We start from the raw sequence: 15,415 nt of genomic DNA, 5'->3' as shown, positions 1-15,415 counted from the left end.
TAGGTTCCTGTGTTAGTGTTTTTGTTGTGTGGTGTGTGGTTGCTGGTGAGTATTTGCTTCAGGTTGGGGGGCAGTCTGTAAGCAAGGACTGGCCTGTCTCCCAAGATCTGTGAGAGTGATGGGTCCTCCTTCAGGATAGGTTGTAGATCCTTGATGATGTGTTGGAGAGGTTTTAGTTGGAGACTGAAGGTGACGGCTAGTGGCGTTCTGTTATTTTCTTTGTTGGGCCTGTCCTGTAGTAGGTGACTTCTGGGAACTCTTCTGGCTCTGTCAATCTGTTTCTTCACTTCAGCAGGTGGGTATTGTAGTTGTAAGAACGCTTGATAGAGATCTTGTAGGTGTTTGTCTCTGTCTGAGGGGTTGGAGCAAATGCAGTTGTATCGTAGAGCTTGGCTGTAGACAATGGATCGTGTGGTGTGGTCTGGATGAAAGCTGGAGGCATGTAGGTAGTCATAGCAGTCAGTAGGTTTCCAGTAGAATCCCCGATAATGTCACGGCAAACCTGGTGGCTGAACTTTGTGCCTTTGTCCTCACCCATGACTATTTCACATTTGGGGACAATGTATACCTTCAGATCAGCAGGACTGCTATGGGTACCCGCATGGCCCCACAGTATGCCAACATTTGTATGGCCAACTTAGAACAACGCTTCCTCAGCGCTCGTCCCCTAACGCCCCTACTCTACTTGCGCTACATTGATGACATCTTCATATTCTGGACCCATGGAAAAGAAGCTCTTGAGGAATTCCACCATGATTTCAACAATTTCCATCCCACCATCAACCTTAAGCCCTGGACTGGGGGGATGAGGGAGCTGAAAGGGGAGGCAGCGGGGGCCCAGGGCAATGCGGGGGATGGATGCGAGGCCAGGAAGGTAGCAGGGTCTGGGGGGGGAGGAGTGATGAGCCCCACTGTTGTGTGGCCAGAGTCAGGACCCAGTGTCTGCTGCCATGTGACTAGGGCCAGGGCCCAGTGCCCGCAGCCAGAACCTGGAGCTGGGGACAGGAACCGCGTGGCTAGAGCCAGGGATTGGAGCTTGCTGCTGTGCGGCTGGAGTCTGGGACTAGAGCCAGGGGTCAGCGCCTGCCGCCACCCAGCTGGAACCAGGGGCCGGAGGCTGAAGCCCGGCAGCTGGAAGCCAGGGCCGCGTGGCCAGAGCCAGGGGGCTCAGAACCCGCTGCCCCGCGGTCAGAGCCCGGGGCTGCATTGCCAGGATCATGGAGTCCCAGCACTGGAACCTGTCGCCCAAACCCCCTCCCTCCAACGTGGGTTAAGAACTCACCTTGCTCCTGCAGCGTTGTTCCCCACCTGTCTCCAGAGTCGGGGCGGGGCGGCGCAGCCAGGAGCAACAAAGGTGGGGGGGGGGTTGCAATGCTTTGCCCCCCCATCACCGCCCAGGAGGCCTTCGTGGCCTCACATAAAGCCCCTGGTGGCCACATGCAGCCATGGTGGCCGCGTTTGAGAAACGTAAACAAACCGGCCCTGCCCGTCAGGGGCTTTCCCTGCACAAGTGGCTGAACAAGTTTGGGAACCACTGCTTTAGGGAGTGTCAACCTTTCCCCAAGAAAAGTTGACTTGCTAGCCCTCCTGATCCCACTGGGTATGTCTACACTGCACAGGAAGCCCAGGTCTATGGGATCCAGGCTTGTGGACTCAGTGTTTCCCAGCCCGAGCTTGACTGTCCACACTGCATCGTAAGCCAGTTGCTGGACTCGGCTCGCACTGCACGACACAGGCTTTCCGACTCGGATCTGTGGCTTGAGCTGCATCCACACGGTAAAATGACAGGGCTTGGACCCAAGTCACCGCAGGACTTGGGCTCTGACCCAGTCCCCTAAAAGGGGTCTAGATGTGGAGTGCTTGCTGACCCAAGACAGACTGATTTGTGCATAGACGAAAGGGGGGCTTGGGCTCAAACCTGAATCAGACCCCAGGCTTGGGGTACGTCTACACAGTGATTATAAAACCCCGGGCAGCAAGTCTCAGAGCCTGGCCCAGCTGACTCGGGCTTGTGGGGCTTGGGCGGTGGGGCTAGAAATAGCAGTGTAGACACTCAGGCTGGACCCGGGGTTCTGAGACCCGCCCCCAACCCGAGCTCAAATAACTGCACTGTAATTTGCCAGCCCTGCAATCCCGAGTCAACTGACCTGGGCCAGCCTCGGCCGTGCCATGGGTCTATGACTGCAGTTTAAACATGACAGAATGTACAGTGTAGACAACATACCCACAGATCCAGAAGAAAAATACCGTCTATTAAAGGGCTGTTTAATCAATTGAAGAAAGGATCAGCAAGAACCAGCAGCTGGAAGGGAAAAGCCAGACTCATTCAAATTAGAAACTAGGCACCAATTTTAAACCGTGAGGGGGTGGGAATCATTGACAGAAACTCCCCAGGGAAGTGGTGGATTCTCCATCTCTTGAGGTCTTCAAATACGGAAGTGGTTGGGCTCAAGACATGGTGACGGGGTGAAATTCTCCTGCCTGAGCTCTACAGGAGCTTCGATTGGATGCTTGAATGGTCTCGTCTGGTCCCAAAATCTGCGGATCTGCGAAGGCCGCGTTCTCACTGCACGTGAGACGCGCCTGCTGTGTCTCTGAGGCTCTGGTGCTGCAGCCCGTGTGTGGTTTTTCTTGTAGATTTCGCATCCTGTCGAGGTTGGGCTGCTCGCTCAGTTTCTGTTCTGCTGGGGCGTGGAAGAGGAGCTGGGGCCGGCAGCTTTCTCTGGCTTTCACAGAGCTGAATGGTTGGGTGCGGGTGTCACGTACCGGCTGCGTGCTACGATGCTGCTGTACGTCATGGGGGACGAAGGCTTCACGGTGACAGGGGTGGAGGCTCAAACTTCAGAGCTGAGACTCGGGGACGGGGTGGTGCAATGGTTAGAGCACTTGCTGCCCAGCTGGGTGCAAGGCCCTGCTTTGCTACAGGCTTCCAGTGTGACCTTGGGCAGATCTCTCTGTGCATCTGCTCCCCTAGCTATCAGATGGGGATCATAGCACTGCCTTACCGCTCTGGATGGTGTGAGGATTCATACAGATTAAAGAGAGTCAGGTGCTCAGATATTGTGATATTTGGGGCCATAAAGGTCTGATAATATGAGGCAGTGTGGTCTAGTGGTTAGACCATTGAACTGGGAGACCTCTGTTCTAGTCCTAGCTTTGCCGGTGACTGTGGGCAAATCATGTTGCCTCCCCATGACTCAGTTTTCCCCTCTGTAAAATGGGGATAACAAACCTGGCTTCCTTTGCAAAGAGCTTTGAGATGAAAAGCGCTAGATGATACTATTATTGCTATAGGTCATCCTCTGACACCAGTGCAATGGCGGAAATGCCATTTCCTGTTGGCAGTATAGGGCCTATGACACACACACACACGGAGTTGACCCAGTTCTGATTCCATCCAGGAAGGGGTTGGGGTGCACGTGCAATCTGCGTGTGTTATGTGTCCCCCATTCTGTGCCTGAGCCACAGAGACAGTGGGTTGGTTAGAGCTGCAATGAAGCTGCTTGTGGAGCGGAAGCTGGAGAGACTCATGCTGAAAGCTGTGGAGATCCCCTGGTTCAGTGTCTCCTGGGCTGCCTACTCAGCAAGCTGTCTCCTATTTGCCTGGCATTTCCAACTATGGATGGATGGTCTCCTTACCTATGTGCCACGGTCTGGCATTTGTTAGTTTTGGAGTAATAGCTGCTTCTGGGTTCTCTCCCCAGCTTTGAGAGGGGAGTGTTTAGAACAGGGTGGGCTAGGAGTCAGGACTCCTGGGTTCTAAATCCAGTTCTGGGAGGGGAGTGGCATCTAGTGGTTAGAGCAGGGTGCCTGGGAGTCTGGATTCTATTCCCATTTTTGCCACTGACTCACTGCATGACTTTAAGCACATCGCTTCCTCGCCCCCACCTCCTGTGCCTCAGTTTCCCCCTTTATACTATACAGCTTCTCTGTGTGACCTTGGGCAAATCTCTGTGCCTCAGTTCCCATCTGTACAGTGGGCACAACAGCCCTGCTCTGCCATCCAGGGGTATTGTGAGAGTAAATGCAGTAAAGATTGTGAGGTGCTCGGACATGACAGGGGTGGGGGACAGATAAGCACCTAGGGAAGAGAACTAGTAGTTTACCGGGCTTTGGGGAAATAACATAGGAACTGCCAGACTGAAAAAGTTCTTTGCGGCAGGGACTGTCTCTTTTGTCTATGTTTGTACAGCACCTAGCACAATTAGCACCTGATTTATGACTGGGGTTTCTAGCACTACCCATAATACACCTAATAAATAATGTACAGTGCCTAGTACAATGGGGTCCTGGTGCAGAAATGGGGTTTCTAGCACTGCCATAATAAACCTAATAAATAACAATAATAGTCAGACTCAGAATCCATCTAGTCCCCTATTCTGCCTTAGACAGTGGCCAGCACCACATGCTGCAGAGACTCAGGTGGGATAATCTCCCCTCAGGAAAATCTTCTCTTAATCCCCAATAGTGAGGGGTTGTTTTGTGCCCTCATGCGTTTCTCTCTCTTCCAAAACATTTAACATTTGCTGGTCTAACTCTGGATCTCCTTGTTGTCCAGGTAAACAGCCAATTCCCCTTTGAATCTTGGCGAATTCTTGGCCATGGCAGTGTCCTGTGGCAATGAGTTCCACCGGCTAATCACCCGTGTTGTGGAAAAAGCACTTCCTTTGCCACTGTTCAATTTCATTCAAAGGGGCCACTTGTGCCGGTAGCCCGACAGGGCAACTAAAAGCTCCCCCTCTGTTTTCTCTAGTTGTCAGACTTAATCAAATTTGTCCCTTCTGGTTTTATAATCTATGAATTCCTTATTCTGTATCCGTATATTTATCTCCTGTTCGCTTCAATCTCTCTTCATAGGAGAGTTCTTCCAGGCTCCTGATCATTCCCGTCGCCCGTCTCTGAAGCCCCCCATCCATGCACTAGGCTTCATGGTCAGTGCTAGTAAATCCACCTCCCTGCTGCCTCTCAGTGACTTTTGTGACAGTGACACCCTCCCCGGAGCTGTCTCCCATGAACTCTGCTGAGCAGGGAAAAGGGAAAGGCTCCCCCGGCACGCCCGAGAGCATGTCAAATAGTCTTGGCCAAGGAGGAAGTGGAGAGTTTTGTGCTTCCTCCCAGACAGGCCAGTCTGAGGTGACATAACCTGCACCGCAGATCAAATGGCCCGAGATATCCCACAGAGCTTATCACTGCGTCTTTCTCCACCCTGCCCTGCCCCCTTTAAGAGGCTTTAAGGTGCCTGTGGACCATTGAGTGCCCAAGCACACCCACACCCTCCCTCACCCCCTTTTGGCCTTGACTGGAGTAGGGTGCCACCTTTCTAATGGCTGGTAACCGGACCCCCAAGGCCCCGCCTCTTTCCACAAAGCCCCGCCCTGCTCCACCTCTCCCCCCCTTCAAAATGCAGGACCTCAGGGCTTGTCAAATGGCACCCGGACACAGAAGCTGAAACCTGGACTGTCCGGTTGGCAGCCCTAGATTGGAGTCACTTGGGGCTTTGGCTCATGAGGCAGCCATCTTGGAGAGCCATCCGGAGCCACGGAGCGAGTTAGGCCCTACTGTACGCACCCCCAAAAACTCACTTCCCTTGCTCCCCAGCCAGCCCCGACGCTCCAGCTCTGTCTTAGGGAAGAAGGCAGGAGGTCAGCGCCACAACCTTTGCCTAGCAGGATCAGCGCGCTGGGCACTGTCTGCAGGGCTGCCATGTCACGCTGCGGCCCAGCGACATCGTTCTGGGTCTGGAATAGTCCCTTAGTGTCACCTCGGTGTTGCTGGATCGAGCCGAGAATTATTATTTATCGTGTTCATGGCCGTGCCTGGGAGCCCCAGTCTCGGACCGAGACCCTTGTCAAATGCCCCAGAGTTTGGGGACAAGGTCGGGAGCATTTCCTGCCACTGAACTGCTGGGTGACCTTGGGCAAGTCGCTTCCCCCCTCGGGTCTCTGTTTCCCCGCCTACCCTTTGTCTATTTAGATTATAAACTCTTCAGGGCAGGGACTGTCTCTTACTGTGTCTGTACAGCGCCCAGAACAATGGGGCCCTGATCTTGGGGCGGGGGGGGGGTCTGTGCAATGCCCAGAACAATGTGGGGTGGGGGGGGGACTGATCTCACTTAGGGATCTGTAGGTGCTACTGTAACACGAATAAATAATAACAATAATAAATAACAGTTCTTGAGAAGTGAGTGGGTGTCCCCACCTGGCCTCTGAGTAGCTCCCGTGTTGGTTTTGTGGTGCTTTCCCCATCACAGCAGCAGGGGGCACTCTGGAAGCAGGAGTTTCACATAGATTTATATTGTTCCTTTCAATCCAAAGATCCCAAAGTCCTTAAAATCATGTGTACAGAAGAAGCCCAAGAATGTGAATGTCTTGGGTTAGTGGGGAGCACCCAAAGCCCCCAGATAATTGGTGTGCTGTTTGTAGCGATATATGGTGCTTGAAAGAAGATCTGTGTCCAGGAGGGTTCTCCTTATCTGTTTGCAGAGACAGCTGCTGGGCAGCTTCTGTTCTGTGTTGCAGTCCAGCTGCCGGGTGTTACAAAGGGGCTTTGTGTGTGAGAGATCCTGCGTCTCTGAGTACATGTTCATCTCGCTTTCATGGAGACTTTACATTGGTTCTTTCTTGCTTTCCGGAATAAAAGCTCCCTGGACAGAGACATTCCTGGTTTTTTCTTTTTGTACTTTGGGAAAGCCTCACATTTGGGGATTGAGGTCAGCTGGCCCAGCAGGCTTTGGGGCTGCGAAAATCCTGGGAAGATCCCCAGCCTGCTGCTCATTTTAACCCAGGGCATGGAAACCCCTTGGGTTTAGCACCAAGGGGCCATATTTGCAAGCGTGCTGAGCATTCAGCAGCTCCACTGGCAGTGGGAGTTTCCATTGCGCTCAATGGGTGGTTTCAGAGTAGCAGCCGTATTAGTCTGTATCCGTAAAAAGAAAAGGAGTACTTGTGGCACCTTAGAGACTAAGAAATTTATTAGAGCACCTCACAGGGCAACACTGCATTCCCAGAGCCTCGGGGAGTTCCAATCTGGGTTCTGTGGGTCCAATCCACCCTCGCTACAGTTCTGTTGCCATCCCTGCAATTGTCCATCTTGTCCCCTGATGTAGCACGCCCCTCTCTCTCCTCACAGGTGATCGAGACCTTGTCGATTCTCTCATGGACTCAGATAGCTCAATCCAAAGGGATCATGTAAGTATGGATGGTGACGCACCTCGGCTAAGTGCTACAGCAAGGAATTTGAATATGCATGAGAGGGGTGGCTTCATTTCTCTTTGGAATGTGCTGGTGGATGGGAAAATCAGCCTGGTAGTTCATTAATATCACCTGGCCTCTCCTTGCTAGGAAGGATCCTAGTTTATGGTCCAAATCAGGCAGCCTACCTGGGTCTAGAATCCACGAGCCAGGGATCCAGAGTCCTGCACTGGGTGATATCGAGGGTAGGAATTTTCCAGCAAATCATTTTTTCATCCGAAATGCTGATTCGTTGACACCAAAACTGGCTGTGAAAGAGGGACAGGTTGGCCAAATTCTTCCTGACTCTGAAGAAAGTTTTGAGATGGTCAGAATGTGTCGTTTGGACATTTTCAGAATGGAAAAATTCCGGTTCTCCAGTTGGAAACAACTTTTCATTGGGAGATTGAAGCTAATCAGATGGGTAAAAAAAGAAAAGGATTTAAAAAAAAGAGAATAAATTGGCCAGTCTGAACAAAACTGGGGTTGAAAAGATTGAAATGAAACATTTCAGTGCACCAGAAACGAAAAAAAAAATTAGTTTTCTCAATGCGGGACTAGTTTCAAGATTGCAGCCTTTTGCCCCCAATTCAATATGGAAAAAAATTTTCAACTCTTATTCGCAGGACGGAAAAACCTTTCCCCACCAAACCCTATCTGAGGGCCTAGTCCTACCTCCTAGACCTTCCCCTCAATTAGAAGTTATCAGCTGTGGTGGTCATGTGGTTAGTAAATGGCCACCTTGGTTGACTGTGACATCTGTCCAAGTTTGCCCACGGACAGTCTCTTGAGTGACCCCTTCTGGCTGATCAGCTCCATGAGAGGGGCAGGGATGCAGGCAGCCCTGTGCCGCTGGGACATGGGGGCAGCAGGGGGTAAAACTGAGGGCAGAAAAGGCCAGAGAGACGAACCCTCCTGGAGAGGAGACGGTCGCGAACGAGGCTTGCCCGCGTTATAACCTGATCATGAGCTGGCTCCGTCCTCTTTCAGCCCCTTCCCCACCGAGGACAGCGTCGCGGACAATGACATTTACGGCGACCTTTCGGATCAGATTGAGTAAGTGCTCCCTGCGTCTCCACCAAAAGCCATAGGGCGTGACCTGGAGAGAGCATTGGCTTGGCAGTCGAAAGGGTCCTGTTCCCTGCTTTTCCACTGGGCGACTCTGCCTCTGTAAAATGGAGGCCACGCTCTTGACTTTGTCTTGCCTGTTTATTCTGCAAAATCTTCGGGGCGGGGACTCTCTCATTACGCGTCTGTGCAGTGCCCCCCACGGTGCTTCATATGTAATGGAAAAGGTGCTGGGACTCAAGTCATTTTTTTAGATTCATAACAGATTCACATTCATAACAGATGAAGTGCCCAGCCTAGAGGTGCCGGGGCGACACACTGCCAAGCCCGGAGGTGCCGGGGCTCTGCACTGCCAAGCACTGGCCCAGCACGGGGGGGGCCCCGAACTTGGTTGGGGTCTGTGGAGCGCCTGGAACAATGAGGGCCCTGATCTCACTTGGAGCCTGTGAGGTGTCTGGCACAACGGGGGCCCCCATCTTTCTGGGGAGTCTGTGCAGTGCCCGAGACAACAGGCCCTGATCTCAGTTGGGGTCTGTGCAGCGCCTGGCAAAATGGGGGCCCTGATCTCAGTCCATGCAGAGGGTTGCCAACTTTCTAATAGCACAAAACCGAACACCCTTGCCTTGCCCCTTCCCCAAGGCCCTGCCCCTTCTCTGAGGCCCTGCCCCCGCTCACTCCATCCCCCCTCCCTCTGTTGCTTGCTCTCCCCCACCCTCACTCACTCCTTTTCACCAGGCTGGGGCAGGGGGTTGGGGTGTGGGAGGGGGTGAGGGCTTCAGAGTGTGGGATGGGGCTCCAGGCTGAGGCAGGGGGTTGGGGTGTGGGACGGGGGATGGGCTGGGGGCTGAGGGTGCGGGCTCCAGGGTGAGGCCAGAAATGAGGGGTTCAGGGTGCAGGAGGGGGTGTAGACTCTGGCTGGGAGTGTGGGCTTTGGGGTGGGGCCAGGGATGAGGGGTTTGGGGTGCGGGAGGGGGCTTCGGGCTAGGGTGCAGGAGGAGGTGTAGACTCTGGCTGGGAGTGTGGGCTTTGGGGTGGGGCCAGGGATGAGGGGTTTGGGGTGCGGGAGGGGGCTTCGGGCTAGGGTGCAGGAGGAGGTGTAGACTCTGGCTGGGAGTGTGGGCTTTGGGGTGGGGCCAGGGATGAGGGGTTTGGGGTGCGGGAGGGGGCTTCGGGCTAGGGTGCAGGAGGAGGTGTAGACTCTGGCTGGGAGTGTGGGCTTTGGGGTGGGGCCAGGGATGAGGGGTTTGGGGTGCGGGAGGGGGCTTCGGGCTAGGGTGCAGGAGGAGGTGTAGACTCTGGCTGGGAGTGTGGGCTTTGGGGTGGGGCCAGGGATGAGGGGTTTGGGGTGCGGGAGCGGGCTCTGAGCTGGGGCAGTGGGTTGAAGTGCGGGAGGGGGTGCGGGGTGCAGGCTCCAGGAGGAAGTTTGGGTGCAGGAGGGGGCTCGGGGCTGGGGCAGGGGATTGGGGTGTGGGAGGGGGTAAGGGGTGCGGGCTTCAGGTGGTGCTCACCTCAGGTGACTCCCAGAAGTGGCTACATGTCCCTCGGCTCCTAGGTGGAGGTGCGGCCAGGCGGCTTTATGCACTGCCCCCGTCCACCGCAGGTGCTGCTCCCACAGCTCCCATTGGCCGCAGTTCCCGGCCAACGGGAGCTGAGGAGCTGGCACGGGGGGGGGGGCACCACACAGAGCCCCCCTGGCAGACCCTACGTCTAGGGACCACAGGGACATGCGCGAAGCAAGGTAAGAAGCCTGCCAGCCCTGCCAACCGGACCTTTAATGGCCTGGTCAGTGGTGCTGACCTGAGCTGCCAGGGTCCCTTTTTGACCAGGTGTTCTGGTCAAAATCCGGACACCTGGCAACCCTAGCAACACCTGGCACAATGGGGGCCCTGATCGCCGTCCAGGTCTGTGCAGCACCTGGCACAATGGGGCCCTGATCTCAGTTGGGGTCTGTACAGATTTTAATCATTGGGTGCTGAGGAACCCTTGGGGGAGCTCATCACTTCTGAGAATCAGACCACTTATTTAGGTGCCTAAATATTGAATTTTGGCCTGTGAGTTGGAACATCTGGACTGTTCTGCAAGATAAGGGGTCAGACCCGGTGCAGGGCACTGAGCTTCCTTCTCGCTCTCAACTCCCCAGTGACACGGTGGAGGAAGATGACGACCTGTACGACTGCGTGGAGAATGAGGAGGCCGAAGGAGATGAAATCTACGAAGACCTGATGAGGTCGGAGCCGGTTGTCATGCCAGTAAGTAACAGGAAGGGTACGTTTCTGAGTCCCTGCTGCTGGAGTGGGATGTACCCCGAAGGTGGCTCGAGGTATTCAGCATGTGGAGATATTCTAGGACTCCTGGGTTTCATTCTCTGGGGAGGGGAATGTGAGCTAGTGGTCAGACCAAGGGCTGGGAGTCAGGACTTCTGGGTTCTGTTCCCAGCTCTGGTAGAGGAGTAGGATGTAGAGGTTAGAGGAAGAGGAGGGGATGGCAGTCAGGACTCCTGGGTTCCATTCCCAGCTCTGGAAGGGGAGTGGAGCCTAGGGGGTAGAGCAGAGAGGAGTGGGAGTCAGCACTCCTGGGCTTTGTTCCCAGCTTGGGAAGAGAGCTGGAGTCTAGCGGTTAGAGTAGAGGGGGCTTTGAGTCTGGACCCCTGGGTTCGATTACGAGCTTGGGGAGGGCTGTGGGTCTCCAGCTGGGCATCTGGCCCCAGCGGTTAAGGTTACTGAATGGCAGGTATCTGCACTGTGTCTTCCTGCAACAGAAGATGACAGAGCTGGATAAGCGGAACTGCTGCCTTCAAGAAATCAAACAGACGGAGGAGAAATACACAGACACATTAGAATCAATCTACCAGGTATGGCAGGTGGGCGGCCCACCAGTCCTGCCATCTCTGCTGGCCACTCGGCCCACTGGGGGTGTAGACCATTCCCCCTGTGACATAGTCAGAGGTATGGCTGGGATGATTTAGTTGGGGATTAGGTCCTGCTTTGAGCAGGGGGTTGGACGAGAACCTCCTGAGGTCCCTTCCAACCCTGATAGTCTATGATTCTATGATTTTATGACATGGTGAACAAGGGGCTCATCTCAGTTTGGCTTCCCCTGCCCCTTTAATGGGAGGGCTGTGTGGGCGGCAGGAGCTGGGGGGACACCCTTGAAAAGGCCAGGTTGGCATGAAAGAGGGTCAGAGCCCATGTGGGCAAAGGTCACCGTGGTGCTACTTGAGGCAGTGACTGCAGAGTGTATAGCCCTTCCTAGCCCTTTAGTGACTACACCATATGTAGCCGTGTAAAAGCATTCTACCACCTACAGCTCAAGCAACAGAACGACCAGCTTTTAGCTCCAGATGCTGCAGGTTCAGTCCCCAGAGACAACCTCCCCACCATGGGGGATGAGTCCGCTAGTTCTCACCGTACCTAAGGAGAAGAGGAGCTTTCCCCTAGAGCCGGTAGAAAAATGCCGGAGGTTCTGCAAAACATTTAATTGAGAACACAGTTTTCAGTGACCAATTTTGATTTTACATCAAAAACCGGAAATGTTTTTGATGAAAAAATGAAAAGAAACGAAACCACCTCTAAGAGATTTGGTCCAAAGCTGGACGTTTTTCAGTTTTCTGACCCAAAAAAGAAAAATCAAAAATGTTGGAGGAAGGCAGACGCTTTCCGTGAAAATGTCAACGCTCCAATTTTCCATCCAAAAAATTTCAACAGAAAAATTTGGACCAACCTTTAACTCCTGGATCACTTTAACCTTCAAGCATAGAGACATAGAATGATTCCAAGCCTACAAAGGCCCATGGTGATCATCTAGTCTGACCTCCTGAATGACACAGGCCAAAGAACTTCCTCAAAAATAATTCCTAGAGTAGATCTTTTACAAAAACATCCAATTTTGATTTAAAAAGTGATGGGAGAATCCACCACAACTCTTGGTCAATTGTTTCAATGGTTAATTACCCTCCCCGTTAAAAGTTTACGCCTTGTTTCCAGTCTGAATTTGTCTAGCTTCAACTTCCAGCCATTGGATCATGTTAGACCTTTCTCTGCTTGACAGAAGAGCCCGTTATCTAATATTTGTTTCCCATGTCAGTACTTATTGGCCATAATCACATCACCCCTTAACCTTCTCTTTGTTAAGCTAAATGGATTGAGCTCACTTTAACTTTAGATTGAGTGAAGCTTTAAGTCCTGGATTACTTTAACCTTCAACCTTTAGCGTACACATTTGACCTTGAACCCCTGAATCACAGAGGTGCATGTTTTACCCTCTCCAGGAGGGTGGTCCCTTTAAATGACAATGCTATTTCCTTTCCCACTACCCAATCTCGCTCCCTTGGGTATGTTCCATGAAAATCCAGCCAGGGTTTGTCTGTGGAATCTGGCCCCAAGCCGTGTGATTCAGACAGGTCTGCCCTGTTTGACAACTCCCCGTTGTGTGTTTGCAGCACTTTATGAAGCCCCTGCAGAGATTTCTAAAGCTGGAGGACATGGAGAACATTTTCATCAACATCGAGGTAAGTTACTCTCTTCTTCATGTACCTCTCCTGACTCAAACTGAGCTCCATCCTGGAAACCCGGGCTAAATACCACCCATCAATTCACCTTCCCTGTTTAGGGGACTGTGTGACTCAGAAGTTCAGTATGTGCTATATATCCCCACATTCTAGTGGCTGTTCCACAAAGTGTATAACAACCTGCTACTGCTACCAGCTAATGGAGTTGCTCTTTTAGCTGGATCCAAATTTCATTGGCAATCCATGCAGGGGTAGTTATGAATGTCACACTGTCTCCTGCAGTAGGTCATGGGTAGGTTCCTAGAACTGAAAGGCTCTGGTAGGGGAGTGTGGCTTACTGGTTAGGGTGAGCCAGCTTAGTAGTCAGAACTCGTGGGTTCTATTCCTGGCTCTAGGAAGGAGTCTGGTCTAGGGGTTAGATCAAGAAGGATTGGTAGTCAGGACTCCTGGGTTCTATTCCTTGCTGTGGGTCTATTGGTTAGATCAAGATGGATTGTTTGTCAGGACTCCTGGATTCTCTTTCTGGTCCTGGATAGGAGTGAGGCCTGATTGTTACAACCAGGGGATCTCATTAACACAACTGGGGGGTCTGGCCCATTGACTTCAGTGGGGCCACACCCATTTGCACCCGCCGGGGATCTGGCCCCACTGATATTTTTGTTCTGTGTGTGTACAGCACCCAGTACAATGGGTTCCTGCTCTATAAGTGGGGACTGGGCAAATTTCACATCAGCTGTTAGCCCAGGAAGCCCATGTCCTAGTGGGTTCCACAGTCTAATCTTGGGGTCTAGATCTAAGTCCGCCTCCCCTGGGCCTCCAGCATGAGACTTGTGGTGCACGTGATGTTTCTGTACAGCCCATAGCTGGTGACTGAGCTAGTTGTAGCAGGTTGAGTGGCTCTGAGCTGATTTCCCCCCACCTCCCCCCCAACACTCTCCCAGGACCTCGTGAAGGTGCATCGATTCTTTTTGGATGACCTGAAGAACGTCCTGTCCTTCAGCAACGCCCAGAACCTCTACCAGGTCTTTATCAAGTACAAGGAAAGGTGAGGATTGTCTGGAAAGGTGATGGTGGGGAGAAGAACCCCTGGGAAGGGGTGGAGGAGCTTCCCCTAGTGGGGTCACTTGGGTATGCTCCATAGCCACATGTTCTTCCCCGTCTCCCTCGACCCAGACCCCCTTGCTGGGGGGAGGGTCGGTTCCCCTTTCTCCTTCCTGCCCTGAGAGCTCAGTGTCTAGAAGAATCCGTGGAGATGTCCCCTTCTGTCCACCCCCTCACCCCACTTCTGTATTCCCTGCCCACATGGCACCCCCCCAGCCGAGCAAGAAAACTAAGCCCACCTTGTGGGCGCTCTCTTCGCACGTGGAGAGCAGAGGAGGGACAAGGGAGTCAGGGCACAGATGGTATCAGTGTTCCCCACTCTCCATTCCCATGATACGGGGCTCCCAGCACCTCTTTCCCGAGTTCCCACCTTTCTATTTCTCCCCTTGGCTATGAGTGGAGACGGGAAGAAGACAAGCCCAGGGTCCTTTCCAGACTAGGCCAGGGCCAGCTCTCCCTCCCCTCACCCGGCTCATGGCCATACTTCCTTTTGCCCTCCCAGGTTCCTGCTCTATGGCAGATACTGCAGTCAGGTGGAAGCAGCCAGCCGGTGTCTGGACCAAGTGGCTGGTGCCAGCATGGACGTGAGGATGAAGCTGGAGGTCAGGGCCATGGTTCTGAATCATCCTAGCCACTCCCCCCTCCCCATCCATCCTCTAACAACAGCCCCACCCCCCACACATCCCTCCGTGCTAACGGGAACCCCCTAAGCAGGAATGGGCTGGGGACATCAGAGGACATGGCAGAGGTGCCAGGGTCAGGGGGTTCAGAGGGCACATCAGGAGGTGCCATGGGGTCAGGGGGGTTCAGAGGGCACAGCAGGAGGTGCCAGGTTTGGGAGGTTCAGATGGCACAGCAGGAGGTGCCATGGGGTCAGGGGGGTTCAGAGAGCACGGCAGGAGGTGCCAGGGTTGGGGGGTTCAGAGAACGTGGCAGGAGGTGCCATGGGGTTGGGGGGCTCAGAGAACATGGCAGGAGGTGCCATTGAGCCAGGGGGGTTCAGAGGGCACAGCAGGAGGTGCCATGGGGTCGGGGGGCTCAGAGAACATGGCAGGAGGTGCCAGGGTCAGGGGGTTCAGAGGCCATGGCAGGAGGTGCCATGGGGCCAGGGGGGTTCAGAGGGCATGGCAGGAGGTGCCATGGGGTCGGGGGGCTCAGAGAACATGGCAGGAGGTGCCAGGGTCAGGGGGTTCAGAGGGCATGGCAGGAGGTGCCATGGGGTCACAGGGGTGGATGGGTTCCATAGTCCTGGCTCAGTCAGGAGCTAGCTGGGGCCCTATGGGTGTCCCATCGCATAGGACTGGCCCTAGTCTCTGAGGGACCTTCTGGCCAGCCCTCAGCACACTGGACATTTCCCCCGCCAATGCCCCTTCTTGTCGTGCAGGAATGCTCCCAACGAGCCAACAATGGGCGCTTCACCCTGCGTGACCTGCTGATGGTGCCCATGCAACGGGTGCTGAAATACCATCTGCTTCTGCAGGTACAGACCCTTGGCGGGAAGCTGGGGGTG

At 53.8% G+C, this 15,415-nt stretch overlaps 1 protein-coding gene across 3 annotated transcripts in view; it reads left to right on the top strand.

Moving 5' to 3' along the window:
• VAV1 (vav guanine nucleotide exchange factor 1) overlaps positions 1-15,415 on the top strand; it is a 56,496-nt gene that overhangs the window by 21,160 nt on the left and 19,921 nt on the right. For 2 of the 3 annotated variants that reach the window (XM_048832018.2, XM_048832019.2), the window contains exons 3-10: positions 7,129-7,187; positions 8,220-8,285; positions 10,438-10,546; positions 11,056-11,148; positions 12,736-12,804; positions 13,746-13,849; positions 14,408-14,507; positions 15,290-15,385. In XM_048832018.2, coding sequence (XP_048687975.1) covers positions 7,129-7,187; positions 8,220-8,285; positions 10,438-10,546; positions 11,056-11,148; positions 12,736-12,804; positions 13,746-13,849; positions 14,408-14,507; positions 15,290-15,385 — 696 coding nt within the window. The remainder of the gene's footprint in view (positions 1-7,128; positions 7,188-8,219; positions 8,286-10,437; positions 10,547-11,055; positions 11,149-12,735; positions 12,805-13,745; positions 13,850-14,407; positions 14,508-15,289; positions 15,386-15,415) is intronic. The other variant, XM_075121547.1, reaches the window with a different exon arrangement.

This window comes from Caretta caretta, chromosome 20 (assembly GCF_965140235.1).
Source record: "Caretta caretta isolate rCarCar2 chromosome 20, rCarCar1.hap1, whole genome shotgun sequence".
Taxonomy (NCBI): domain Eukaryota; kingdom Metazoa; phylum Chordata; order Testudines; family Cheloniidae; genus Caretta; species Caretta caretta.
This window is presented reverse-complemented; position numbering and strand designations above follow the sequence as displayed.